Source organism: Akebia trifoliata, chromosome 11 (genome assembly GCF_017979445.1).
Source record: "Akebia trifoliata isolate Shusen 1 chromosome 11, ASM1797944v1, whole genome shotgun sequence".
NCBI lineage: Eukaryota > Viridiplantae > Streptophyta > Magnoliopsida > Ranunculales > Lardizabalaceae > Akebia > Akebia trifoliata.
This window is the reverse complement of record NC_141385.1, coordinates 44515599-44542839: the sequence shown is the minus strand read 5'-3', so window position 1 is coordinate 44542839 and position 27241 is coordinate 44515599. Positions and strand designations below refer to the sequence as shown.

Sequence of the window (27241 nt, the reverse complement as noted above, 5' to 3'; positions counted from 1 at the left end):
TATCTTTAGTCTATCCCCAACCCTCAAAACTGAAAACCAACTCCTTTTTTGTCATTTTCTTAGGTGCCACCAAATGGTAGAATTCATTTTCCCTTGAAACCAAATTCCTTGCATCCAAGTTAATTTAAGTTTGAGATGAAACTATTTTTATTACTTTCAAGCAAAGCCACCTTAGTTATACTAGTTACAAGTGTCATTTTAAAGAAAACAGTGCCTGTTAGAACACCATTATTTACACGTCCTGACACACGATATACATTTAATGATCAATGCAAGTTTCTCACTTTGATTCTTATTGAATGAAAAAACAAAAGAATACAAAGTTCTGACAAAAGAGTATAGAGACTTTCATGTACAAGTGAACTCAAGAAGAACAATCAGTTTTCAAGAAAGAAAATAATTGGCGTATCCATTATTCCATGAGTGTTGACGGTGATCTATCATTGCTGTACATCGAAGTAACTGAAAAACCATGAATCAGCTAATTTTCAATATTCTGAAAATCGAGAAGATCCGTATAATCTTGTGTGGACCATCCCAAAATGAAGGCATGTATTTCGAACCAACTAGTGACTGTGTAGAGAATACCAGATTTCCCACTCCAATTAAAAGAGCCACCTTGAACATATTCACGTTGTTTCTTCATCAAACCAGAGAACAACGGAACAAAAGAAACACCAAAATGATTCCCCACTTTCCTGAGGCTTGAGTTAGACCCGAAGACAATGCCTACATCAGCTTCAAGCAGGCAAAGCAAGTCGCTCACCGAGTCTCCAATGTATACAGACAAGGCCATGCCATCATTCTTCACAATGTTCTTGAGAAGTTGAACCTTGTCTGTATGTGTCTCCAGATTCATAACAATTTCACCAATAGAAATGGATTCTTTGTAAATGAACTCGTTTGTGTGTAGACTCAAATGATCTAAACCTCCTGTTGCTCAACAAAAGTACAGTGTCATTTTAAAACACACCGAATGAAATAGCTACAAAAGAAGAAAAAAGAAAAGAAAAAGAAAAATATATATAATACACTTACTGACTCCTACAGACAAATGAAACCCATACAAAGGCTAAATCTTAATAAAAGACCCATTAGAACTCTTGAGATTTCTACAAAAATAATCAGTAAAACACCTTTTATAGTCAGAAAACCATTTTTCTTGAAAAAAGTGTTTTTTTTCTTACTTCTGATGTAACTTTGGCTATCCAAACAGGTTCTAAATCTCAGAGAAACTCACACATAATCTAGGAAAACCATGACAATCGATTCAAGAAAACATCATTAACTAAAAAATATGATAGCATACAATCTTATTTAATAAACACCAATAGCTTGCAATTTGAAAATAAAACATAAATGACAGAATCGTTGGCTTTGGACTGATTGGAATGAAGGAACAAGATTCGTTTAGCCGACCCATATCTTTGGGATAAGACTTTGTTGTCGTTGTAGAATTATTATGAACCATTTTCCTACCATCATCATTTGGAACACTCCATTTTAGGAGTCTTAAGAAAATCTTGTTCTCCGTTACTTACCACCAAACTTATCTTAAAAAAAAACCTCACGAAATGCTTCTTGCAGCAAAGCAAACTTATAGAACCATGAATGACCAGGACCTACACAGCATTTGCCTGTCCTGTACTCCTGTAAACACTTCTCTCAAAGAATTCCACTTCTCTTTGGTGAGACCTTAACAATAAGTGGACCTTCCATCACTCATTTTAAATGAGTCACCTCAACCACTTATCAAAGATGGAGAACAAGCTTGACATGCTAAACACTCGATATTTGTGATTGTGACATTATTCATTTGACATCTTGTGTACGTATCTTCCCTGTACACTTTGGACCTGGGATCCTTGGAATGATAATGATTCAATTGCAATAGTCCATTTTCTTGATGGTGAGAATAAAGAAATAAGCACTTACATAAGTACACATTACAAAGCAAATATTAACACAAATAGCATGGTTTCTAATAATAAAAGGCTAACCTGATGAAAAAACTGATCTAACGAAATCTCCACACCAACAATTTGAAAGTAAATGGACTTGTGCATTGTTGTTTACAATCTTCTTAAAGAACTCTATGCAACCATCTTGGAGCTTGAAACTTTCACCAGCTTCTTTTATATCTTCAAGATTTAAACCCTTCAGTACTGCCGACTCAAACACTCTTGAATTTGATTGTTTCTTAAACTCCGAATGTTTCTCAAGTGCTATGCATAGATCATCATAGTTAAATTCTTCTACTGCAAAACCATTAGGTAGGAAGAATAAATACAGGATTTCAATAAGTGATTAATTGCCCACGTCAGAGAAAAACCATAGAAGTGTATGGATTGAAATTATTGAATCTCAATGTTTTACCTTTCTCACTAGATAATATGCTGTTGATGCATTGTTCATACTCTTGAGTATACTGTGTCTTAAGAGCACCCCATACATCCCCTAGATCTGCTCTTGTTGCAGAACATATTGTGATCTCTGCTAAAGTGGCAGAGGATTCAGCAGTAGTGCATGTCAAATCAAAATCAGAAAATATGGTGAGATGACGCCCCTCAAGGTTACGTGTTCCAGATAAAGGGACTACAGTTTCCTGCCTAATCATTTGAGCAGAAAAAAAATTCATCTCAAGTTTCATAGCTTGATGGTAAATCTTTTCTAGGACCGAAAACTCTTCCTGCGTCAAAGAGATACTTAGTTGATCAAGCAAATTCTCGGTTTGAAGAGTTGCCTCCTGTATTTATTCAGAAAGAAAACGATAAGTGAGACAAGACTTTTGAGCTAATAAAATACAAATGTGTCATTTTCAATCCATTAAACATGAAATAGAAAACGGAAAATGGATCAATGACTAACAATATCACAAACCTCAAAACTTTCTGAGGAACAATTATCAATCCATATCTGGCAGAGACGATTTCTTTCATTAGGATCCAGAAGTGCCGAGATATTAAACTCTTTACTTAAGAAATTATGGAGCTTCAAGAGAGGCGTCATAGCACCTATTGTGTAAGCAGCAACTTTCATCTTGTCAGGAGTCGCAGCAACAATCCCAACAGCTGTTGCTAACAAGAAATTTTTGCATTTATCTACTTCTGAGTTGGAACTAGTAGACCACCTGCCGTCCATATTAAAACCACATTCCTGCAAAATCAATTCTTTTCAGAATACGTGTAACTGTATGATGATCTCTCACGCATATGCATGATGAATGGAAAAATTTAAAAGACATACATTGAGTTTCAATCCTTATTAGGTTCTTCTATTAGAAATGGGCCAAGAAGATAATGGCAACAATTTCATCATGCCCACTGCTACAGTCTCATGACTAGAGAAACCAATATTAATAATGCAAAGCTTGATACAGAAGATTAAGGATGAAATCCAGCCCAATTGGATCACATGACCATATGAAATCTGGGTTCATCTAAGACTACTTCCAATCCGTTTAATTTTTAGTCATTAAAGTTTCTATTAATTCCCTTTGCAGTTAATTCATGAAACTCTCATGTAATATAAATGAGAAAGTAGGTGGAATCTATTTTTGAGAGTGACAAAACATGCTATCTCTCTCATTCTCCCCTCTTAAGCTGCTGTGAATGCTGATGTATTTTGTGGATAAGCCTATATATCGGTGCTAAATCCTCACCCAAGAACCTTGAGAATAATGATTGAACAATTTTGATGAAATTAAGCTGAGACTAACTAGATTAAATAAATGCTCTCTTCTTTTTGAGTATTACACAACACTTTTTTCTGTTAGTCTCCAATGAATGTGCTCCCACGTTCTACTATAAATGGGTGTGCATGTTGGGCACTTAGTTTGATCAAATCACAAAAAAAATATTTAAAAATATGAAGAAGATAGAGAATGAAAATGTCATTATAGGGACAATACATCAAAGAAATGTCAGGAAACCAAACTACAAAGAAGTGAACAATACATCTTGGAGGTTCAGAAAACCTACATAGAGCAAAACAAAAACCAAATCAAATAAAACAACACTCAACTACTCCTCTGTATTTACAATGAAACCCAAATAGAAAACCAACTTTTCAGAGAATATCCCCTTAAACTTGATGCTGTTCTTGAACCATTGGAACATTGAGGCTTTAATGTCAATCAAAATACTGTGAGTGACCTTTTGTTTTTTGTTCAAACACTTTGGCAAATGGAAGTAATCTCCAAAAGATACGACCTCTAGAAGAGAGACCTATAAAATACCAAATACGACATACATCCATAGTAGAATTGAAGAAGATAATCCAAATACTATGGGACAATAGAGAAATAAAGGGTTCACAGATTTTGCATTTCTCTTGCATAAGAAACATAAAATTTAAATAAAACTTTTTTAGACAAGATTACCTTACAGTTTAATGGGTATTAGCTAAGCAGTCGAGATGTCTTCACTAATCCCTAAAAGAGGCTGAGACTACAAATAATTCATGAAATAACGAAAAACAAAAATTGCCATTCTAAGATGATCTCTAACACCAATATATATATATATATATATATATCTATCTTTATTTGGGTTTTAATGTCCAAGAATCTCTGAATAAAAAATTAAAGAACTGTGTATGCTGAGCATCATCGTCCTAACACTATTGAGATGTCATCACTCAATCCTAAAAGAGGCTAAGAGTACATAAAATTCAAGAAATAATGAGAAACACATATTGCGATTCTGCGATGATCTATAACACCAAAAAAAATCTTAATTTTGGTTTTGATGCCCTAGAACTACAGAATTAAACCATTTAACAGAACCCCATTGAGAAATCTTACAGTTACAAAAGAACTGTGTATCTTGAGCATCGTCGACCAAACACTATTCCTCAAGGCTCCAATCGCATATCTGTCATCTTTACCAATCCATTCTTCCAACGTCTCAAACCTATAAAGAAATATGAGAAATTTAAATTTAAAAAAAAACCTAAATCATCCAAAGCAAGACAAATTAAACATGAGAGAAAATTTGAGGAAAAACTGACACTATCGGAAAAGCTCCAACGAAAGAAGCCTCTTGGGCAGCGTAATTGCAGAAGGTCTCCAAATCCAAATCTCCTGCAGCGAAACAAATCATGAAAGGAGCGTACTTGATGAACGCAGATTCGTTCTTGAATTTTTCCCAGAGTCGCATTGCGACACTTTGTTCTTCGGGTTCCTGTACGGTTGCTTCCATCGCAACTGCAGATTTTCAATGGTTTCTTGTTCCAATCAAGAAAGTTGGAAGATTGAAAGCAGAGTTGCAGAAGAGAGAGAGAGAGAGAGTATAACAGAGCAATGTAAGAAAGAAATAACAGAACGATGTCATAAAGAAAGATTTGGCGCCGAAGTTTGTTGCTTTGGAACATAAAAACTTTTTAATTTTGAGGTACCCTCTGATTTTGGCAAAAACTAGAGATACTCCCTGGATTTTCAAACTAATGGGAATGGGGCATCTACTGACTTTGGTCTTCTATGAGAGACTAATATCATCATCTTTAATCTCTCGTCAAAAACAAAAAACAAAATTTAGAGATTTTTCATCTTGGTTGTGGGTAGCCATCTTAAGTTGGGTACTCAATGTATTGACATGTGCATTCTCCTATAGATTTTTTTAGATAAAACTATTTTATTTTGGGAGTAAGCTGAACTATATTTGTTATTATTGAAGAATGTGTAAGGTAGTTGGCACACCATTCTCTCCCAATTAACATTTGGGGATTTAGATTAAGAACAGATAAGCTAAGTTAAAAGAGGTGGAAATATAGACTAAAGCTAGAATCATTCTTGGTTTAGGACAAATGTCTTATTTTAACACAACCCTATCAACCTTTCGAAGAGACCCTTTTGAACAAGTCTCTACTTTAATGCCAAATTATACATAATGATGCATTGTAATGAGTTCCAAATTAAAATGCAAAATGAACCACTTGTGAGTACGTGGGAAGCACGAAAATAACTATTTGCATGAGATGGTTGTTTGCTAGAATACATGAGGTTATCTCAACGAGAGAGAGAGAGAGATCACACATCATTTTATTGCCTTGAGGATGTAATATGAATGGTCAGGGCTCGCATCTTTGTAGGGAAGGGATATTTTTGTTTTCCTCTCCTTCAATTTTGTTTTTTGTTTTTTTTTGTTTCAACTTTCAAGGATTTCTGCAAGAGTTTGAAGTCAATAGCATTTCAGTCATTTTTTGTTAATCTATCAAAATTACCCAAAAAATCGATCAAAACTCTGTAAATTGCTACAGTGTGTGCCTAAAGTAATTTGGTCTTATAGCTCAACTTGACCAAACTCAAGATGAGTAGAATCAGTCTTCTAAATAAAAGAAAAGAAGAACATGAGCAAGGAGAAAATGAAAGTATTGACCCCAAGAGACAAAGGCATACAATTTCGCATCATTGTTGACGATATAGACATACATATAATCCTCTTATGTATGCTAGTTATGAATATCATTTTAAAGAAAAGCATCTCTTGGAGTTTTCAAAAACTCCACTTCCCGATTTCTAAAAAAAATGGATTTGGTAGAATGCTCTTGACGATTTCATCCCATTGAGCACTGTTATTTATACATGTCATGGCACACGATATACATTTCGTTGCCAATCCAAGTGCCTCACTTTGCTATTTATTGAATCAACAAGAAAAAGAATACAAATGTTTGGATGAAAGAATAGGGAGAGTCCCATGTACATGTGAACTCAAGAATGAACAAACATTTTTCAAGACAGAAAATAAGCTTGAGATCAAATACAAAAGAATACAAGGACTCTGATGAATGAATTGTATCTTCACATTATTCCACGAGCATTGATGATGATGATCTATTGTGTTCGGAGTTCTGACAGTAGAAAAAATATCAAAACACAAAAATACCCTGGAACCAACTCTTCCCAAATATAGAATGATTTGTACATCGACGTAACTGAAAAACCATGTATCAGCCAAAAAAAAAAAAATTCAATCTGAAAAATCTAGAAGATCCATATATTGTGTAGACCATCCCAAAATGAAGGCATGTATTTCGAACCAACTAGTGACTGTGTAGAGAATACCAGACATCCCACTCCAATTAAAAGAGCCACTTTGAACATATTCTTGCTGTTTCTTCACCAAAACAGAGAACAACGGAACAAAAGAAACACCAAAATGATACCCCACTTTCCTGAGGCTTGAGTTAGACCCAATGACAATGCCTATATCAGCTTCAAGCAAGCAAAGTAAGTCACTCACTGAGTCTCCAATGTATACAGATAAGGCCATGCCATCGTTCTTCACAATGTTCTTGAGAAGTTGAACCTTGTCTGTAGGTGTCTCCAGATTCATAACAATTTCACCAGTAGAAATGCCTTCTTTGTAAGTGACCTCATTGGTGTGTACACTCAAACGATCTAAACCTCGTGCTGCTCAACAAAAGTACATTGCTTTTAATAGGCCATTTTTGTGAGTAAAAGATCATATTAGCAACTGAAAAAAGAGAATATGATAACTTAGCATACTCTACATTTACGTAAAGCAGCCAAAGAAATTGCCGCAATCTTATTTGATGCAACTACCATAGGAAACATGATATGTACATGGAGTATAGGATAATTGTGAGGAAATAAAGTAAGGGTAGTTTCCAACATGGTTAGAAGTCTTAAGAGATAGTGAGTGGGTGGTTTTCAGTTTTCACAACTGTAGGGAAAATTATTGAGTCATATTTGGATTTGGAGATTGACCATCTCAAATTGGTCTAAAGGAGGTCCAAGCTCCCTTGAACGTGAAAAAATCTGTTTCAGGGCCAAATGCCAGAATAAGAATAACACCATCTGTAAGTCAGTGTATGGACTTTGAAAATTCTCAATTTTTGGAAAAGCTGTGCTACATTACAAAACAACTATTTACACAAATAGTGAAGGCTAACCTGATGAAAAAACTGATCCAACAAAATCTCCACACCAAAAATTTGAAAGTATATGGACATCTGCATTGTTTACAATCTTCTTAAAGAACTCTATGCAACCATCTTGGAGCTTGAAACTTTCACCAGCTTCTTTTATATCTTCCTGATTTAAACCCTTCAGTACACCCGACTCAAACACTCTTGAATTTGCTTGTTTCTTAAACTCCGAATGTTTCTCAAGGGCTATGCATAGACCATCATAGTTAAATTCTTCTACTGCAAAACCATTAGGTAGGAAGAATAAATACACAATAAGTGATTAATTGCCTAACTGCATCTCTAAACCATAGAGGTGTGTGGATTGAAATGATTGAATATCAACTAAGAAATGAACCTGCCTTCTTTCTCACCTTTCTCAATAGACATTATGCTGTCGATGCATTGCTCATACCCTTCGGTATACTGTGTCGTAAGAACATCCCATATATTCCTTAGATCAACTTTTGTTAAAGCGGCAGAGGATTCGTAAGTAGTGCATGTCATATCAAAATCAGAAAATATGATGAGATGACGCTCCTCAAGGTTACGTGTTCCACATAAAGGGACTACAGTTTCCTGAGTAATCGTTAGAGCAGAAAAAGCATTTATCTCAAGACTCATAGCCTGATGGTAAATCTTTTCTAGAAAGTCAAACTCTTCCTGTGTCAAAAACACACTTAGATGATCAAGCAAGTTCTCGGTTTGACGAATTGCCTCCTGTATTTATTCAGAAAGAAAATGATAAGTGAGACATTTGTGCAAATGAAGCTAATATATGCAAATAAAATACAGATGTGTGCCTGCATGTGAATTGGTTTAAATGACAAACCTCAAAACTTTCAGAGGAATAATTATCTCTCCATTTCTTGCAGAGACGCTTACTTTCACTAGGATCCAGAAGTACCCAGATGAGATCTTTACTTAAAAAATTATGGAGCTTCAAGCGAGACGTCACAGCACCTAGTGTGTAAGCAACAAATTTCATATTTTCAGAAGGAGTCGCAGCAATAATCCCGGAAGCTGTTGCTAACAAGAAATCTGTGCACTTCTCTACTTCTGAGTTGGAACTCTTGCCGTGCTCCATATCAGAACCACATTCCTGCAAATTCAATTCTCTTCAAAATATGTACAACTGCAAGATATCCATAATCAATGGAAAAAAAGGAAAATTGAGTCATGCCCACTGCTACAGTCTCATGACTAGAGAAACCAATATTAATAAAGCAAAGATCGATACAGAATATTAAGCCCAATTGGAGCATATGACCAGCAAACTAACACAAGCATTTTCGGGCTCGTGATCCATATGAAATCTGGGTTCATCTAAGACTACTTCCAATCTCTTCAATTTTTAGTCATTAAAGTTTCTGTAAATTTCCTTTCCAGTTAATTCATGAAACTCTCATGTAATATAAATGGGAAAGTAGTCTTGAGAGTGACAAGAATGGACCCCAAGTTCTACTATAAATGGCCAAGAATTGTAACTAATGTTAGGATGAGGTTACATACCTAATTTGATCAGATCACAAAAAGATGAAGATAAGAGAATGTAAATGTCATTATAGGGGCAATACATCAATGAAATGTTAGAAAACCAAACTGTAAAGAAGAGAGCCATACATCTTGGAGGTTCAGAAAACCTTCAGAGAGCAAAACAAAAACCAAATTTCCGAGGATATGCCCTTAAACACGATGATGTTCTGGGACTATTGAAAGTCGAAACATCAAGAATTTAATGCTGTCCAAAATACTGTGAATGACTTTTTCTTTACCTTCAAACACACTGACATTTCTTTCCTTCCAAATCCCCCCAACAAATAGCAAATGGAAGTAATAGAGAAATAAATCTATATAGAACTTCTTTAGACAAGATTACTTTATATGTATATTAGCTAAGCAATTGAAACGTCAAAAAAAAAGAGTTTTGATGTCCAAGAAGCACAGAATTAAACCATTTAACATAACCAATTGAGAAATCTTGCAAAGTATCTTACAATTACAAAAGAAGTAATTGCTAAAATTTATGGATATTAGCTAAGCAATCAAGAAGTCTTCAAGAAATAATGAGAAACACAATTTGCTATTCTACGATGTTATATAACACCAAAAAAATCTCAATTTGCATCCTGATGTTCAAGAACCACTAAATTAAATATAACCCAATTGAGAAATACTGCTATTCTTAATCTTACAATTAACAAAGAACGGTATATGTTGCGCATGGTCGTCTTAACTGTATTCCCCACACTTCGAATTGTATGTGCGCCATCTTTATAACAGAATTCCAGGATATCAAACCTATACAAAAAAGATAGAATAAAACCAAACAACTTATGATCAAAAGAACCGTAAATCATCCAACCAAAACAAATTGAACTTAAGAGAAAAACTCACACAATATCAAAAGCTCTGATGAAAGACTTATCTTGGCCGATATAATTGCAGATGGTCTTCATATCCAAAATTCCAGAAGCGAAACAAATCATGAAAGGGGTGTACTTGGCGAACGCAGATTGGCTTTTGAATTTGTCCCAGAGTCTAATGGAGACCCCTTGTTCTTCAGGTTCCAGTACGATAGGTTCCATCGCAACTGTAGATTTCGAGTCCATGGTTTCTTGTTCCAATCAAGAAATTCGAAAGTATAATTGCAGAATTGCAGACGAGAGAGATTCTGCAGAGAGAGAGAGAGAGAGAGAGAGAGAAAGAGTTATAACAGAACAAGAGATACTGTTTGTAACAGAAGAATATATGAGAGAAATAACAGAACAATGTCACAAAGAAAGATTTGGCGCGGAAAGTTGTTTGCTTTCAATCATAAAATTGTGTAATTTTGAGGTACCCCTCCTTATTTTGGTAAAAACTAGACATACTCCCTTGGTTTTCAAACTTATGGGAATGGGACATTTATTGACTTTGGTCTTCTATGAGAGAATGATAAAATAACCAAAATATCATCATCTTTAATCTCTTGTCAATAGATTTTAAGAGTGTCAATATGTACCCAATTACCTGATCTACTTTTACATACATAGATTTTTTTTCGGTGAAATTATTTTGTTTTGCTTTAATAACTAATTTTACAAATCTACTTATATCGATCTTCTAATTTAACTCCCAAGGATTGGGAGTAAGTTGAACGAATCTTATTCTTCCATTGAACGAAACACCAAAGTGATTCCCGATTGTCCTGGGGTTTGAGTTTGACCCGATCACAATGCCTACATCAGCTTCGAGCAAGCAAAGCAAGTCACTCACTGAGTCTCCAATGTATACAAATAAGTACGTGTCATCTTTATGTACAATGTTCTTGAAAACTTCAACCTTGTCTTTAGGTGATTCCACCTTCATAATAATTCCACCAGTAGAAATGGATTTATTTTAGAAAACTACATTTAAAAAGTAAAAATCCTTACTTTTTAAAAAGAAAGAGGAAACTATTTTCTACTTTCTAAAAGTTACTTTCTTCTTAGTTATTTTCTACTTTCTACTTCTTATCCAAACGGGCTCTTTGCAAGTTCAACTAATAGAAAGTAGAAATTGAAAAACAGACAAGTAAACATGTAAAATTCTTACAAAGAAACAAAGTAATGGAATAAAACTTGCTGAGTTTCTCAAATTTTGCGAGAATGAAGGAATCACTAGACATTTTACTGCAAGAGGAGGGTCACAAAAAAAAAAATAGTGTGGCAGAAATGTTGAACATGACTCTTTTAGGAAGAGCAAGAGGTACAAATCTGCAAGCAAGCATGCCAAAATGTTTTTGGGTTGAGACAATTAACACGTCATACTATATTATTAATAGATCACCAGCTTCAGCTATCAATACTAAAGTCCCTCGAGAGAATTGGTAAACCGGTTAATCATTAAAATCTAAAAATATTTGGTTGTCCAACCTATGTTCGTGTGAAGGAACAACAATGATCAAAATTGGATCCAAAGTCCAGACAATGCATGTTTATTGGCTATGAGAAAGGCATGAATGGATGTAAATTTTGAGATGCGATTGCGGATAAATTTGTGATCAATAGGGATATTGTCTTCAATGAAGAACATGTTTTGAATATGAATATGAAGTAGGTTGATACACAGGTATGGATATGAGACAGAACGACCTTTAAGAGAGGATGTTGCATCAAAATTTTCTCAAGGAGATATATTTGGCGAGAGTTTCAGGGTGCAAGAACTCACTAGCATAGTTGCAAGTAGAGAAAAAAGATCCCATAAATCACTTGTCAAGTATGGATATGAATATATGGTTTTCCTTTTTTTTTTTTTTTTTTAAATCTAGTTATTGAAATTGCAGATCATTTCTTGCTTTTAGGATGTAAGTAAATGGTGGCAAGCTGAGCCTTGATAAGCTCCTCAGGAAGGGTAGAGGTCAAGTGTTCGAAACCCCACAAAGCAATCAATACCTTGGGACCACCCTCCAGGGTCCGGTTTTTATTCTTGACTCAACCAGTTGCACATAGGACTTTCTGAGGGAAGACAATGAAAAGTGGATGGTAGCCATGACTGAAGAAAAGTAAAATTCATCATTTTTTTTGCTTTAATTATATTTTTTCTTTAGTTATTCTCATAATTACCCCATCGTAAAATTTGTTTTTCCATGACCATTATCCCAAGAATTTTTATTTCCTTGAAAATGGAGTCCTTGCAATCAAACATGTGCATAGAAGAACGTATTGTTTTGAATTTTCAAGAACTCGTAACATCTGATCAAAATCCCGATTTCCTGCAAAAATGGATTAGTAGAAAGCTCTTTCCAATATCTTCCCATTGAGAAACATTATTTATCCTTTCTGGAACACGATTTACAAATACTCACGAACAATGCAAGTTTCTCACCTTGCTTCTTATTGAATCAACAAGAAAAAGAATACAAAGTTATTACCAAGAATACAGAGACTTTTATATACAAGTGAACTCAAGGAGAACAAACACTTTTCAAGATACAAAGTAAGTTCCAAGATCATATACAAAAGAATTACAAGGACTTCCATGAACCAATTGTGTACTATTTTCACAGAGATGAGCACATCCTTTATTTCACGAGCGTTGATTATCTATGTTCTTCAGAGTTCTGACAATTGACGGGTAAAGAAAATGTGTACTAGCAAAGACACTGGAGCCAGAATTGTTTTTCATGAACGTAACTGAAAACCATGTATTCACTTAAATTGCCATCTTCTAAAAGCGTCTATCCAAAATTTCTTGTAGAGACCGTCCCAAAAGGAAGGCATGTATTTCGGCCCAATTAGAGACAGTGTAGAGACTGCCAAAGCCCCCCTTCCAATTATAAGAGCCAGCTTTAACATGTTCTCGTTGTCTCTTCACCACACCGGAGAACAATGGAACAAAAGAAACACCAAACTCATTTCCCACTTTCTTGAGGTTTGAGTCTGACCCGATCACAATGCCCACATCAGCTTCAAGCAGGCAAAGCAAGTCACTCACTGAGTCTCCGATGTATACAGATAAGTACTCACCATCGTTCTTCTCTACGTCCCTAAGAACTTGAACCTTATCTATTAGTGACTCCACCTTCTTAACAATTTCACCAGTAGAAATGGATCCTTCGTAAGTGAGTTCATTCATGTGCAAATTCAGAACATTTAAACCTCCTGCTCAACAAAACAAGTTCACATTGTTAAAAACCCATTTAAAACAGTATCTACTTTTTTTTTTTTTTTCCTTTTATAAGTAAAAGAAAAGATTATATTAACAGACAAAAAAAGAGAATATAAAGATTCCCTATCGTTGTCATATAGAAAACCTACTGACTCCTACAAACAACTGAAACCCATATGAAGGTTATAAATCTTCATAAAATAGCTAATTACACTCTTGAGAAACCAATAACGAGACATTCTTTACTTCTGAATAACTTATGAAAGCAATGCAAGACCTTAAAGGGGCTACATGGCTTTAGCATTAAAAAAAATAATTCTGTTTTCTCCTCCAAATTGAACTTCTTGTTGCTTCCTAATGAACCATTTGCGAAGTCGCCAATAGTTAGAACTAAAAGTCAATTACTAAAAATACTACAATCCTGGAAAGCATGAACTCAATCAGAAAGCTATGAAAAATCCTGGCACAGAGTACCACAATTAACAACCAAAACAAAATAACCAACTAATTTAACTACCAGGATTTATTGAGCACAATAGATTAAAAAAAAAAACATCTAATGATGATAATCTATAGATTCTATATCACAGGCCAAAAATGAATCCATTGATCTTGCATTATACTTTGTGAATAAAAAAAACTGTTTTGAGAATTTAGACATTGGGTATTTAAGGTCCCATTTGGAAATAGAAATATTTAAGTATGATAAAATACCACCCAAAAATATTTTTGAAAATGCATTTTTATTAAAAAGATTGCTTGGATTGGCAATAAAAAAAATGTTTTCGCCCATCCCTGGTTGTTCCCGTCACAATGATTGACAAGAATGACAATGCAAGAATTGAACTGGCAAACTTAAAAAAAAAAAAGTTATTTTTGACTTGGAACAACAGTACAGTATTTATTTAAGAAGATAAATAGGTCATTTGATAAAATATCAATCCAAGTAAACATCATTAGCTAAATGACGTAATTGGGTTTTTAAATATCAAAATATAGCATACTTTACATAAGGCAGCAAATGAGATTCCCACAATCTTGATTAATGATCACAAAATAGCTTGCAACTTGGCAAATATAGCCTAATTAAATATGTTATGAGAAACTCATGAACACTTCTGTTTCAGAACTATATGCTAGAACAAAAATAGCACCATCTTTTAAATCAGTCAGCTTAAAGGCAAGTCACCATCACGGAAACTGAACATTTAGGAAGTTCCGAGTTTGGACTTTGAAAGATTGCAGTTTTGGGAAAGCTGTGCTAATAAGTAATAACCCAAAGTGCAGTATAGGACAATTGGTGAGGAAAAAAAAAAAACAGCACTTACATGACCAAGCAATTTTATTATAGAGTATAGACCACAAATGGTACAGTTTGTAAAAGTAAAGGGTAATCGAGAAAACCTGATGAAAAAGCTGATCTAATGAGATCCCCACACCAACAATACGAAAGTATATGGGCAACGCCTTCATTCTCTATTATCCTTTGAAAGAACTCTATGCAACCATCTTGGAGCATTAAACGTTCACCAGCTCGTTTTATATCTTCCAGATTTAAACCCCTCAGTAGCCCCGAGTTAAACACTCTTGAATTTGCTCGTTTGTCTAACTCTGAAAGTTTCTCAAGTGCTTTGAATAGACCTTCAAAGTCAAATTCCTCTACTGCAAAATCATTAGTAAGTGATTGCCCACTTTAGAGAAAAAATTAATAACATTTCTAAACCATAGAATTTATTGGTTGAAATTATTTGAATATCAACTAAGCAATGATGTCTTTTTTTACCTTTCTCACCAGAAATTATGCTGTTGATGCATTGCTCATACTCTTCGGTATATTGTATTGTAAGAGCATCCCATATATTCCTTAGATCAGCTTTTGGTTCAGTCAATATTGCGATCTCTGCTAAAATGGCAGAGGAATCAACTGCAGAACATGTCAAATCAAAATCAGAAAATATAATGAGATTACGATTCCCTTGGTTATGCCTTCCATATAATGGGACTACTGTTTTTGGAAAACTTATTTGAGCACAAAAAGTATTCATCTCAAGTTTCATAGCGTGATGGTAAATCTTTTCTACAATCTCGAGCTCTTCCGTTGTCAAAGAGATACATAGATTATCAAGCAAGTCCTCAGTTTCAAGAGTTGCTGCCTGTATTTATTCAGAAAGAAAAAACAAAAAAACAAAAAGCGAGGCATTTGAGCAAATGAAGCCAATATATGCAAATAAGATACATACCTGTGCCTATGTGTGATCAACAATGCTTAATAATAAGACAAACCTCAAAGCTTTCAGAGGAATAACTATCAGTCCACTTCTTGTAAAGATGATTGCTTTCAGTAGGAACCACGAGTGCCCGGAGTGTTTTACTTAAGAAGGAATGAAGCCTCATGTGAGGAGTCAGAGCACTGAGTGTGTAAGCAGAAATTTTCGTCTTGTCAAGAGGAACTGCAGTGGAAGTCCCGGAAGCTATTTCTAATAAGAAATCCTTGTAGTTCTCTGATGCTGAGGTACCACTGTCATCCATACTATCTAAACCACATTCCTGCAAATTCAATGCTCTTCAGAATATGTATAACTGCCATGAATATAGAAGCCAATATTACTGAAGCAAGAGCTTGACACAGAAGATTGAAGCCCAAGCAAGGATACAAGACACCCTATATTACAGTACTTCTACTCAAACTTATTGGAACCTCATGGACAACAATGGTCATTAAAAATGTCCCCTTATACAATTGGAACCTCACCGTGGAGAGAAGCTACTTATTCTTCCAAACGATAAACAAAATGTTAGAAAGAATAAAACTGCAAAGAAGAGAGAACAATACAATCTTGGAGGTTCAGCATACCTACAACAAGCAAAACAAAACAAAACAAAAAACCAAATCAAACAAAAAGCACTCATCTACTCCTCCGAATTTACAATGCAACCTCAATTGAAAACCAACTTTTCGGAGAGATTGCTACTTATTTTCCAACGATGTCTTGAAATTTACAAAATCTTATTTCACGATTACAGAATAGGACTGCTTTCTATGCATATTAGCTACACAATTAAGATGTCTCCACTAAATCCAAGTCAAACAAGAAACACTGAACTACTACTCCGAAGCCCAAATTATAGGAGAATATTCCCTTACTCTCGATGATGTTCTTGGACCATAGAAACATCATTGCTTTTTAGGGGCATTCATGAAAAACCCGTGGTCAGAGAGATTGCTAATTTTCCATCTAATTCTTGGAAATTACAAAATGTTATTTCACGATTACAGAATCGGATTGCTTTCTATTCATATCAGCTAGACAATTGAGACATTTCCACTAAAACCAAAAGTACATATAATTCTCAAATACTGAAAAAACACAAACTGTGATTTGACAAAGAATTATTATTATTGACAAAGAGAATATTGTATAATCTTACTCGAACTAAAGAATCACGAATTCTGAGCAATGTCAGCATAACACTATTCCTCAGTTCACTAATCGCACACTTTTCATCATTATCGTCCGTCCGTTCTTCCGCCATCTCATACCTATAAAGAAAATGCATAATTAAAAAAGAAAAGAAATTAAACAACTTATGATCAAACCCTAATCAAATAAAAGATGAGAAATTTTGGAAACTCACGCCCGTGCAAAAGTTCCAAGGAAATAGAAATCTTGGGCAATGAAAGATTGGAAAGTCCGCAAATTCAACTTTTCCGAAGCCAGGGAAACAATGAAAGGGGAGTAGATGACGAATGCAGATTTGTTCTTGAATTTGTTCCAGAACCTCATTGCGACACCTTCTTGTTCCATCGAATCCGTAGCTTTCGATGGGTTCTTGATCCAATCAAGAGAGCTGTAGCTCAAAAGCAGAATTGCAAGAGAGGGAGGGAGAGAGAGAGGGGTTTGAAAGCAGAGAAGAAGATCAGAGAGAGGGAACTCTTTGATTTTGATACAGTTGGTTCATAACTGAAGTACCGAACTATCAAACAGTTAGTAAATAGTAATAGTAAGTGATTTTCTGGACTGCTCGTCCAATTGTTTTTGTCTGGACATGCGGCCTTTAAATTTGTGTAATTTTGAGGAAACCCTCTGGATTTTGTTAAAATCTAGAAATACCCCTGGGGTTTTAAACTGACCAAACCATTGACTTTGATCTTTTACGAGAGACCAACAAAATGACCAATTACTTTCCAAAAGTCTAGAGTCCCTAGAGCAAAATTTGTCAATCTCTTGGACAATTTTTTTTAAAGGAAATATCACTATATTCTATTTGTTACTCAAATATGGAATGTGTATACTGTTTTGTAGAAATATGTTATAAGGGCATTTGTGGTATTAAAATATTGTTTATTTCAAATTTTATTATTTTGGTAAAATGACTTATTTTCAAAAATAGTAAATTATCATTTTTGAAATTAAGATGAATAATGCACCGTTTTGATAATTTTTCAATTTTCGATCCACGTTTGGATAAATTACCCAGGTAAAAATGGTAAAATCTCCAAGATGGGTGGATTTTCTTAAAAGTGTATAATTTTTTTTTAAATTTAATTTTTAGAATCTTTTAATGTAAAAGGGGAAGGGGCTTCAAACAATTTTTTTTTAAACCTTGAAGTTTCAAGGTGGGTAGGATGAGAGATATAAATTTGTTTTTATTTTGTTGGAAACTACTAGTTTCACGTCCCAACTCGATTGTCTCAAAGTGAGGAGATCTCTAGAATGGGGCAAGCGTAAGCAATACAAAGCAAGAGATTTGACACAAAGATCTAAGGAATGAACAACTAACTCACAACCCGTTAAAGGGTCTAACCTAACATTTTTTTTTTTTTAATGTTTCAGTCGCATGGGGACAACATAAAAACAAAAAAACCCGTCTGCTAAGACTAGTTTGAAGTAGTACAACTTTAAGCATGTTTAGACTTTTGTAAAGGATCATACCGAACGTTCAAAAGGACTTTATTTAGCCAAAGCTAAAACTGAATGAAAGGCAACATAAGCACTTTAAGTCGAATGTGATGAAATAGAATCAAGGGATCTGTTATTTAAGCTTCTTCATCAGTTGAGCTAATTTTAGCAGTTGCATCAATATCAGGTTAGCTCAATTTTGATTCCAAAAAGAGTCTAAAAGAAGTACAAAATAACTGAAACGTCCATATCCAATAATTAATCTAGTTTTCTCAGTCAATCTAATTACATCTACAATTATGTTTGGATTGAGAGAAGTGAAAAGAAGAAAAACTCAATTTCTCTCCACCATGCATGGATTGACATAAAGAACTTATGACAATTTTAAAATTTTAAAATATCATAAAAAAGATTTAGGGGCAGAATTGGAATTATAAAATATTTTAAAAGGGTTTCTCTCCATTTCTCTCCTCCTCTCTTCTCTCCATTTATAGAGAAAAGGAAAATCAACATTTTTTCCTCTCAAATTATTTTCTCTTCTCTCCCCACTTAATAATCCAAACAAGAGAAATTATTTTGTCTTCTATTCTCTTCTCTCCATTTCTCTTAAGCCAAACATAGCCTTAGTGAGAATCGTATAGAATTTTTTTTCCTTCTGGGAGGGCCTTCTCTCAATTCAAACATCGAGATCAACAAATGACATTAGTTGATCTAAAAGGTTGTTAAAAAGCCAACTCGACAATTAAAAGGAGGGTCAAGGGGGAGAAAATGGGCTCCTAAACACATATATAGCTTACTGAAAGCCATAATACACCTCTAATCCCCGCGGACTTCAAATACAAAATAAAATTACAGTCAAGAATTACTGTTGAGATCCGAAAACATATAACATCGCAAGCCTCAGAGTTCATACTTCTAAGTTTCTATTAGAATCATCTCTATCTTTTACGACCTCGATCGCTCGAGTGAGGTACTTCGCTCTGTTAAAATCGCTGAATCTCACCTGAAAACCCTAAAAGAAAGTAATTCTTCTCCTTTTTTTTTCTTTTAATCCGATCCGTGCTCTTGCAGATTTTACTATGATTTAGTTTAAATCGAAAGCTTCTAGGTATTTTGGAGCATTTTGATATTCAATGACTGATTTAGGTTTTCTTTGTTTGGAAATCTTTTTAGTTCTGAAAATCCATGAAAATATTTATAGATGAGATTCTAGGCGTCGACTGATTTCATTTGTGGCAATTGTGAGGTTAATGAAACAAAGGGCTTATCAAGGAATTTGAATTCTAGGGTTATAAGTGAAATTAGGGTTTTGTGGATATTCTTTGGCTAACTTAGATGAAATTTTTTTGGTTTAGGTGAGAAATTTCTCTCACATAGCACCCACTTCATCTTCCATATAAAAAAGAAACCTTCTTTGTGCATAGTTCTTCACTTTTCTGTGTCGAGAGAACCCATACTTACGTGAGTGTGGACTTCAGGGCAACGCGTATAGTTTTGTTGTGGTAGTCGTTTCTTTTCTTCTTCTTTTTTTTTAATTCGTAGAATTAATTAGCATTGGTATTGAGTTCTGTCCCTCTTGATTGATTATTTTTTATGATAAATATAATGAGATAACCATCATAAATCTATTGTGAACTTTACTATTATTATATTAAAATAACTAATTTTTTTCTTCTATATGGTATTGGGTCCAAGAATCCTATTTTTTGGGTTTTGTTGAATCCGATGCTTTGTATCCATATCATATCCCATGCAATGACAAGAAATAATATATTTCATATTTATGACGCTAATGTCACCCCCAAAACTACGTTAATGAAATCTAGGTTTAATCATGTTGATTGGTCCATGGAGACCTTTCGATACCTCAAGTGGAATAACCCGCCAAATCTGTAAATTTGTTGTTTGAGTTATTGAAAAATTGTCAAGTTGATATATGGATTAAGTTTGGTAGTTTGATATATGGATTAAGTTTGGTAGTTTATCCTTTGCCAATCTTTTGCTTAAGGTACGAGTTCTATACGACATTCATGGGCTACTTCAGCCTAATTGGTATAGAGAATCAAAAGAAATTTAGGCAATAAGTCTATTGACATATAGATATTCCAATTTCCCATTGATTATGGAGGGATATTTGAATAATTGCACAACAGTGGATCATTTCCAAAGGTTTCTTGGAGGCTTGCCATGCATGAATAACATAAGAGAGGTTTCTATAGTGTCATTACCCATACTTATAGAATTTCCAATTATGGTGGCAACTCATTAGATTAAGAACAATGTTACGCTGACATGTGGCATGGGTGCCAAGTATTAAGGTGTTCGACACAACAATTTCCAGAAATTTCGATACAGCGGCACAGCCGTACAAATATAAATTTGTGTTTACAAATCTTCTAGGTGGTGATCTAGTAATTTGTAGAACATGAAGGAAACTTTGAGTTGGATTGCTACTCTGGGCCTGATTTACAAGCTTAACATTAATTCATTGTAGAGAAAAATTATGGAACACTGGTTCTACAATATGTATGGAAAGTGCCTACTCGACATTCCCATTTCTGGTGCTCTCAATTTATCAACATAATGCTTCTTGACTGTCCAACATTTAGCTTGTAAAGCATAGTTGATATCTAAATTTAACTTATGCTTAGCTGTAATTTCCTGATCTTTTTATCTAGCTTAATGGAGACTGAGTACCCATAAGCCTTAAGGTCATCCATAAAAATTAAAATAAACAGGGTTTCTTGTGGGATAATCTCTGCTGCTCTATTTTGCATTTGTAAGAGTTTGGTGTCTTAGTTAGAAGAACTATAAATTTTAGGGCTTGAGGGTAAAAACTCCCCACATTATCAAATATCCCAATTCAAAGGATTTCTGCTCACTATTCAGTTGAGACAGTGAAAATCAGAGAGCAGCAGCAAGAAAAACATACTTCACTAGTATGTAAAGTGGGACTATCTAGGGGAAACAACCTTAACGTCTCCTAATTCCTCACACCAATGAATAAAAAACTACTACAACTTATTTATTCTGAGCTCTAACGTCATTGCATAATACAAATTTAATTAGTTTGTATCTACTTAAAACATAAATTAGAAACTCCCATTGACTTCTTAAACTGTAAACTATCTTCTGCCCAAGACTACCACTGTAAGTCCGAAAAAAAAAGACACAAAAAGGGCGCTTAATCTAATTTAGAAACTATGGGAGTCCTGGACATTTTGTCTACCTCTCCAGCTTGTAGGACAGACTCTATGGCCTTTCATCCTTATCTTGTATGCTTCTCTTTGGGCATGACAGCGCGAGACTGGAAATTCTAAGGCTGTGTGAGCTATGGTCCATTTCAAAGGAAGTACTGTTCATTGGACCAAGGAATTTAAGTAAGGTTGAATTTTGTTTTCATTATAAAAAATAGCTTTTTTTTTTTGACATTTTCATTTGAACATAGATTTTATTATGCATCTTAAAAATAGAACGATAACAATAATCCAATTGTCTCTTTTTTTCTTTTGATAAATGAAAATAGCTTTATTGAACGCAGGAAGAGGAGACTGCGAAGCTTTTAATAATCCAGTTGTTTGTTAAGTTTTGTTGCATGCTCCCTTGGAGTTGCTAACAATGGTTTATATAATTAATCTTGGTTTTTTGTTTTGAAATTATAATTTTTATATGTAAACAGAAAATAGTTATTACATTTTCTTATTTGCTTTCATTCCTTCCTGATTTGGGCTTCTGGCAGGGATGGATTTGGGTTCTCCAAATAAGAATTTAGAAGAGATGAATGATCTCAACAACGATGACGACTCTTCTTCTGTTGGAAAATTAGACCTTAATCTTGCAGTGAGTAAAGAAGGGTCTGAAACATGGGGTGACAAGACTCAAGTGAATCGGAATCAGCAGGACCAAGGATCCTTGTTGTTGCCCTCTGATGTCAGGTCTGAAAGGCCTGAATCGCCTTATATTAGACCTAGTTCTCCTGCACAGTTTGAATTAGATCATGATCAGGAGAGGAGAAAAAACTTTGACTATAGTGGAGAGAGGTTACGGTCTCCCCCAGATGAGACCTTAGCCATAAGTGGCGGATGTTCTGATAAATCTTCCTCTCCGGTTCAGGCGGAAACTTTCCACACCGAATTAGAAATTGAAGATCCTGCTTGTTTCTCATTGAAGTCTCCTTCGACAGAGGATTTCACTTATCAGCAAGAAGATTTGGAGAAAGCCAATTCACCTCATGATGAACTGAAGAAAATTTCTGGCCATTTTTCAGGAAATTCACAAAATGTGCAATCACTATCTGACAATGGACAACTAGAGGACAAGAATGGTGATCCGCATTCACCTGGAAGAACCCCTAAAAGATCAGCATCACCAGTAAGGCAAATGTCTGTTTCTCCTGAGAGGGCTCCCGACATACAAGAATTTGCAGGCCAAAAGCTGTCTCCTGAAAGATCATCTAGGCAGAAACATTCACCTTCTCCTGAAAGGCCTGGTGGGGATAGTAAGAAAGTTGTCTCTCAGGATCATCTATCTCATTCTGCAAGACGGTCCTCTACTTCTCCCGGGAGACGGTCTCGGAAAGATTCTCCACACAGGAGTGATTCTGTTCGGAAACGTCGATCCACATCACCGAGAAGGCGCCATTCGCCACCAGATCTACGAAGACAGGATGGGTCAGTGTCACAATCCACTAGGCAAAAGGATTCTTATTCTGGCCATGGAAAAGACTATCGTGATAGATCTCGATCAAGGTCCCCAAATGCAAGGGACCATTACAGAAGATCCCCAAGGTGATTTCTCTTTAATTTGTGTTATTTATTTACGTATGACTTGTTATCTGTTACCTATGAAAAGTAGATGGATTGTATATGTTGACATTTAGGGCTCTATTTTGAAAAGTAGAAGGATATGGATGTTAGGATTTAGGCAGCATTTCCAGGTTTATGTTGATCTTGCTGTCATTTCTGCTTGTTCTGACGGAATAATATGTAGCGGTGGTTGTCACTTGTCAGCCGACACCAAATCGTTTGGATGAGGCTTCGATGATGATCACCTTTTTGGTGGTGTTGAGGCGGCATTCTTCTTTTCGGGGTTTTAAAAACAAGATGGGCTGGAATGTGGAGGCAAAATTTATGATGTGTTCTCCACATTTTTTTAGGTTCAGGGCATGTAATATTTCCCAGCATTTATTTCTCTCTTGTTGATCATGTTGGATTTTCATTTGTGTCATGTTTTCGATTGCTAGGAGGAGGTATTCCCCGAGACACAGGTCTCCACCTTCAGGGTATCATTCTCGTCGTCGCTCTCCTAGAAGGAGACCTTGGTCACCACCTCCCAACCGGAGCACTGGAATTGGGAGACCTGGGAACAATTTATTTGTTGCTGGCTTTAGCTTTCTGACCACAGAGAGAGATCTTGAAAGGAAATTTTCAAGGTTCGGCCGTGTGAGAGATGTTCGCATAGTTCGAGATAAGAGGTGACTATGTCTTGCAATATATTGAGTATAATTTATGGATGATCTTTGAGCCAGTACCAACATTTTGCTTATCTCCTTTTCTTTTTCCAAGATTTTCCTTTATGTCTTCCATTCTAACATCTATGGTAAGTCTCACTGTTCATTCCCGCTTTTTTATGTTGGTTTATGAAGTATGTGCTGTATATTCCCACCTGTTCTATGACCATGGGATCGTTAGTTTATGAAGACAGTTATCGGGGTTAACCAAAGTACTGCTGACCTACTATATAAGGAAATTGGGAGGTGCCTTCTCTTCTTAACGAGCCCAACTGCAAAACCAAAATCTGGTCTGGTACATAACATTGCATACATAAAGCTTCCTACTGCATGAGCATAAGTTATTCTAGACATAATATCCTCTAGATATTCATCAGTCTTTGGGCATTTGGCATGGGAAGAAGTGGCATTTGGGCATTTGTGAACTGGAACATTAATTCCCATCTGGAGAGAACTTAGCTACAGTCGTACAAAACTAAACATCAGTCTTACCTCTTCTTTCCCTTCCAACATTTTTCTTTATCTAAAAGATCTTGCCTGTTTATTGGTGATTTTGGTTGTGAATTTTTCTGTAACATGGCCTCAAATCGCAGTCAGCTGCTTGGCTAATTCCTTCATGTATGTTACTTGGTGAGATGAAGAGGGTGGAGTGGAGTATCCTAGTGATAATTTGTCATTTTAATCTTATTATATGTCTTGTGCTTTAAATCCTTACTTTTTCTGTATGTAAGGTCTGGGGATTCTCGCGGTTTTGGCTTTTTATCCTTGGAAAGAGATGAAGATGCAGATGCAGCAATCCGAGCTCTTGACCAGACTGAATGGAATGGTCGGGTTGTCCTGGTGGAGAAATCGAAGTCCCGCTGAAGCTTATATGCCTTTGACATGGTTACAGCATAGTCCAAGCTAGTTTCTGAGTTTGAACTTGGTGGGGATTTTGTATGTCTTCCTAATATCTATGCTTTCTGCAACAATGTGTCCTAGGTTCTTGGTACATGGCAAGTAATGGTTGGAAAGAGATTCTTGACACTTATTGAACTCATTTTATATTTGATGTTGTGAAACTTCTAGCAATGTGTTTGTCACATTTATTAGAACAAGATTGATTTTTTTTAAATTATGGTAGTCACTTAAAGTTATTATGTGCCAACCACTTAAATTTTAACATGATTGTGGACACCCGCCTTGGTTGAGCTATGCATTTTGTAAGATCTTTCTCATGATTGATTGTTTGTATCTTTTTCTCAAATGACAATTTGCATAAAATCCTCTTTCAGGGTTCACTGGTGATTAGAAATGAAAGTTCGCTAGCTTCTTTTGTGCCTAAGAACCTCTACCTGGAGTACTTCGTACCCTCCAACTTTGGCCTTGAACATTATTGAACAATTTGACAATTCCAAACTGATCCCTTTTGGAGTTTGTGTGCATCACCAAATTTCTGTACGTTGCTTGGATGGGTGCATTGGTGAAAATCATACTCTTAATGCATTCTATATTTTCCAGCTGTTCTTTACGAACCCTCTCATCATATTTCTAGAGATTTTTCTCTTATGCTGCAGGCATTCTGAGGACTTATTCTTTCTCAACATGTAGAAAATGGAGCCTAATCGCCAGTACTATAGTTAAGTCTGGCAACACATCTACCTGGAAATTCTGGAATTGAACATGATTGGTTGTGAACTTGTGGTTAATGTACCTTGGCTTCCTAGGTCGAATGAATGCATAGTGAAGACATGATCTCAATCATTGTGATTCTTCTAGTTTTTATTTTTTTATATTTAAAGTTCGTTATACATATCTGGAGGTTCTCTCTTGTGCTGCAGGCTGTGTGACATGTTCTTAACAATAAAAGGTAAGTCAAAATTGATGGTCTGAACCCTACTTTTGGTCAAAGCACCACCTTACGCACCTGGAACTTCTGGAGAAGAACATCATTGCCATTTGCCATTTCATAACTGATCCATGTGGAGTTAGTTTACAGTTCTGATTTCTCATCTTGGTATCTGAAACCAATCAGTGAAATATTGCTTCCATGGCTGGGTGAATGAATTGTGCCAACATCCCACTCTGCAATGTGACATTGAGGTCAATGGTTTTTCTTTGGTTTCAGTCTTGTTTTTCCAAGTGTAATAGGGAATTTATGTTTATATGGACTCTTTAAAAATCTAATTCTTAGTGAATTGTTGTCTTGGAACTTCTTTTTGAAGTTAGTATCTTTGTTCTTTAATGTCCGTCCATTATTCTTGTGGAAACTTCGGTTATGATTCAGTACTTTACTTTTGTGTTTGAGGTTCTGTTGCTCTTTAGGTTGGTTAAGTAGTGCTGATCTGGGACTCATTGGTAGGCTTTGCTGGATATTTGATGTTTTAGAAGAAAATTCCAGAAGTTAAGAGTTGGATCACCTGCATTGACAGGAAGGTAACAAGCTTTACTTTTTGTTGCTAGTGTTTATTTCTCATGTCAATATTGAATGTTTGTCCTGTGACTTGGTGTGAATGCCATTAAATTTAGGTGGGGCATGCATATATTTCTCACAAGGCTATAGATGATTTCCCTTAGGATGCCATTGTTTTAGTATTTATGAGCTACATCTCTGTACAGAGTAACATGTAAGCCTAGACTTTTTTGAGTTGCTATATAAAAATTCTGAAGGAGCTTTGGTTAAGGGTTGCTAAATTATGAAGTTGTCTATTTTCAAATGAATACAGTTATTTGAGTATGGGATTGAGAGCAAAGGGGATTATCTGTAAAATTGTCATGGAAAAAGCGTATGACCATATTAATTGGGAGTTTCTTAGGTATTTGATGGGTAGGATGGCCTTTGGAGCTATTTAATCAATGGAAGTTCAGAAGGCTACTTTAGAGGGTCTAGAGGCCTTTGACAAGGTGACCCACTTTCTCTGTTTTTGTTCAACATTGTAATGAGGAGAGCAGTAGAAATAAGGAAGCTATCTGGGTTTGGGATCAGTAGAGAGCGCCGTTTGTTGCCACACTTGCAATTTGCAGATGAGTTACTTCTTGTCTTGGACGCATCAATGGATCAGGTCCGTCTTTTGAGTGGCCTTTTAGTGTGTTTGCTGTTTTCAGATTGAGTATTAACATGCTTAAGAGTAAATTTTTGGTGTGAGAATGATCCCCAATATTCATATGTTAGCGGGGAATGCTTGGTTTGTCAGGTGGATTCATTCCAAACATTGTAGCTTGGTCTCCCACTTGGGTTCCCAAATAGAAGTTAAGAGTACCTTAGCAAGTATGCCCATGTATTTCCCTT

The 27241-nt window shown here is 35.4% G+C and overlaps 4 protein-coding genes across 14 annotated transcripts; 1 reads left to right on the top strand and 3 right to left on the bottom strand.

Annotated features, from left to right (window-relative positions):
* Positions 1–247: 247 nt before the first annotated feature.
* On the bottom strand, positions 248–5387 carry LOC147391971 (bifunctional TH2 protein, mitochondrial-like). The gene is made up of 6 exons (XM_086459417.1): positions 5011–5387; positions 4805–4913; positions 2881–3156; positions 2377–2746; positions 2001–2258; positions 248–933 (listed from the first exon to the last, which is right to left on the bottom strand). The coding sequence occupies exons 1-6, from the start codon at positions 5199–5201 to the stop codon at positions 482–484; spliced, it is 1656 nt and encodes a 551-aa protein (XP_086315543.1). The 5' UTR covers positions 5202–5387; the 3' UTR covers positions 248–481.
* A 1400-nt stretch (positions 5388–6787) lies between these two features.
* LOC147391970 (bifunctional TH2 protein, mitochondrial-like) lies at positions 6788–8741 on the bottom strand. Its single transcript, XM_086459124.1, has 4 exons — positions 8736–8741; positions 8307–8652; positions 7918–8172; positions 6788–7414 (listed from the first exon to the last, which is right to left on the bottom strand). The coding sequence occupies exons 1-4, from the start codon at positions 8739–8741 to the stop codon at positions 6972–6974; spliced, it is 1050 nt and encodes a 349-aa protein (XP_086315250.1). The 3' UTR covers positions 6788–6971.
* A 4050-nt stretch (positions 8742–12791) lies between these two features.
* LOC147391969 (bifunctional TH2 protein, mitochondrial-like) lies at positions 12792–17516 on the bottom strand (the record flags this gene model as incomplete). The annotated part of the gene is made up of 6 exons (XM_086459123.1): positions 12792–13556; positions 14968–15225; positions 15347–15716; positions 15847–16110; positions 16993–17104; positions 17200–17516. Coding segments are annotated over 6 exons (1755 nt in total), but the record flags the coding sequence as incomplete, so codon positions are not given.
* Positions 17517–19286: 1770 nt separating this feature from the next.
* Positions 19287–26159, top strand: LOC147391968 (uncharacterized). Of its 11 annotated transcripts, none has more exons than XR_015182643.1 (6): positions 19298–19486; positions 22204–23251; positions 23707–23937; positions 24705–25410; positions 25530–25591; positions 25794–26159. XR_015182643.1 is itself a non-coding variant. In XM_086457863.1 (4 exons), the coding sequence occupies exons 2-4, from the start codon at positions 22206–22208 to the stop codon at positions 24835–24837; spliced, it is 1410 nt and encodes a 469-aa protein (XP_086313989.1). In that variant the 5' UTR covers positions 19287–19434; positions 22204–22205; the 3' UTR covers positions 24838–26159. The 11 variants fall into 11 exon arrangements, 3 of the variants coding, with proteins under 3 accessions (XP_086313989.1, XP_086313990.1, XP_086313988.1); XR_015182642.1 differs by having other exon boundaries at positions 24705–25435; XR_015182641.1 differs by having other exon boundaries at positions 24705–24898; positions 25248–26159.
* The last annotated feature ends 1082 nt before the right edge of the window (positions 26160–27241 follow it).

Bases quoted from the DNA above. Each gene is read 5' to 3' on its own strand.
- LOC147391970 (XM_086459124.1), bottom strand. The intron at 8,173-8,306 runs GTGAGAAAGAAG...ATGGTTTTGCAG, and splicing joins CATAATGTCTATTGAGAAAG to TAGAAGAATTTAACTATGAT. The intron at 7,415-7,917 runs GTTAGCCTTCAC...TTTGTTGAGCAG, and splicing joins TGGATCAGTTTTTTCATCAG to CACGAGGTTTAGATCGTTTG.
- LOC147391971 (XM_086459417.1), bottom strand. From the start codon at position 5,201: ATGGAAGCAACCGTACAGGAACCCGAAGAACAAAGTGTCGCAATGCGA. The intron at 4,914-5,010 runs GTCAGTTTTTCC...ATTTCTTTATAG, and splicing joins GTTGGAGCTTTTCCGATAGT to GTTTGAGACGTTGGAAGAAT. The intron at 934-2,000 runs GTTAGCCTTTTA...GTTGAGCAACAG, and splicing joins TAGATCAGTTTTTTCATCAG to GAGGTTTAGATCATTTGAGT.
- LOC147391968 (XM_086457863.1), top strand. From the start codon at position 22,206: ATGGATTTGGGTTCTCCAAATAAGAATTTAGAAGAGATGAATGATCTC. The intron at 23,252-23,706 runs GTGATTTCTCTT...TTCGATTGCTAG, and splicing joins CATTACAGAAGATCCCCAAG to GAGGAGGTATTCCCCGAGAC. The intron at 23,938-24,704 runs GTGACTATGTCT...TCTGTATGTAAG, and splicing joins CGCATAGTTCGAGATAAGAG to GTCTGGGGATTCTCGCGGTT.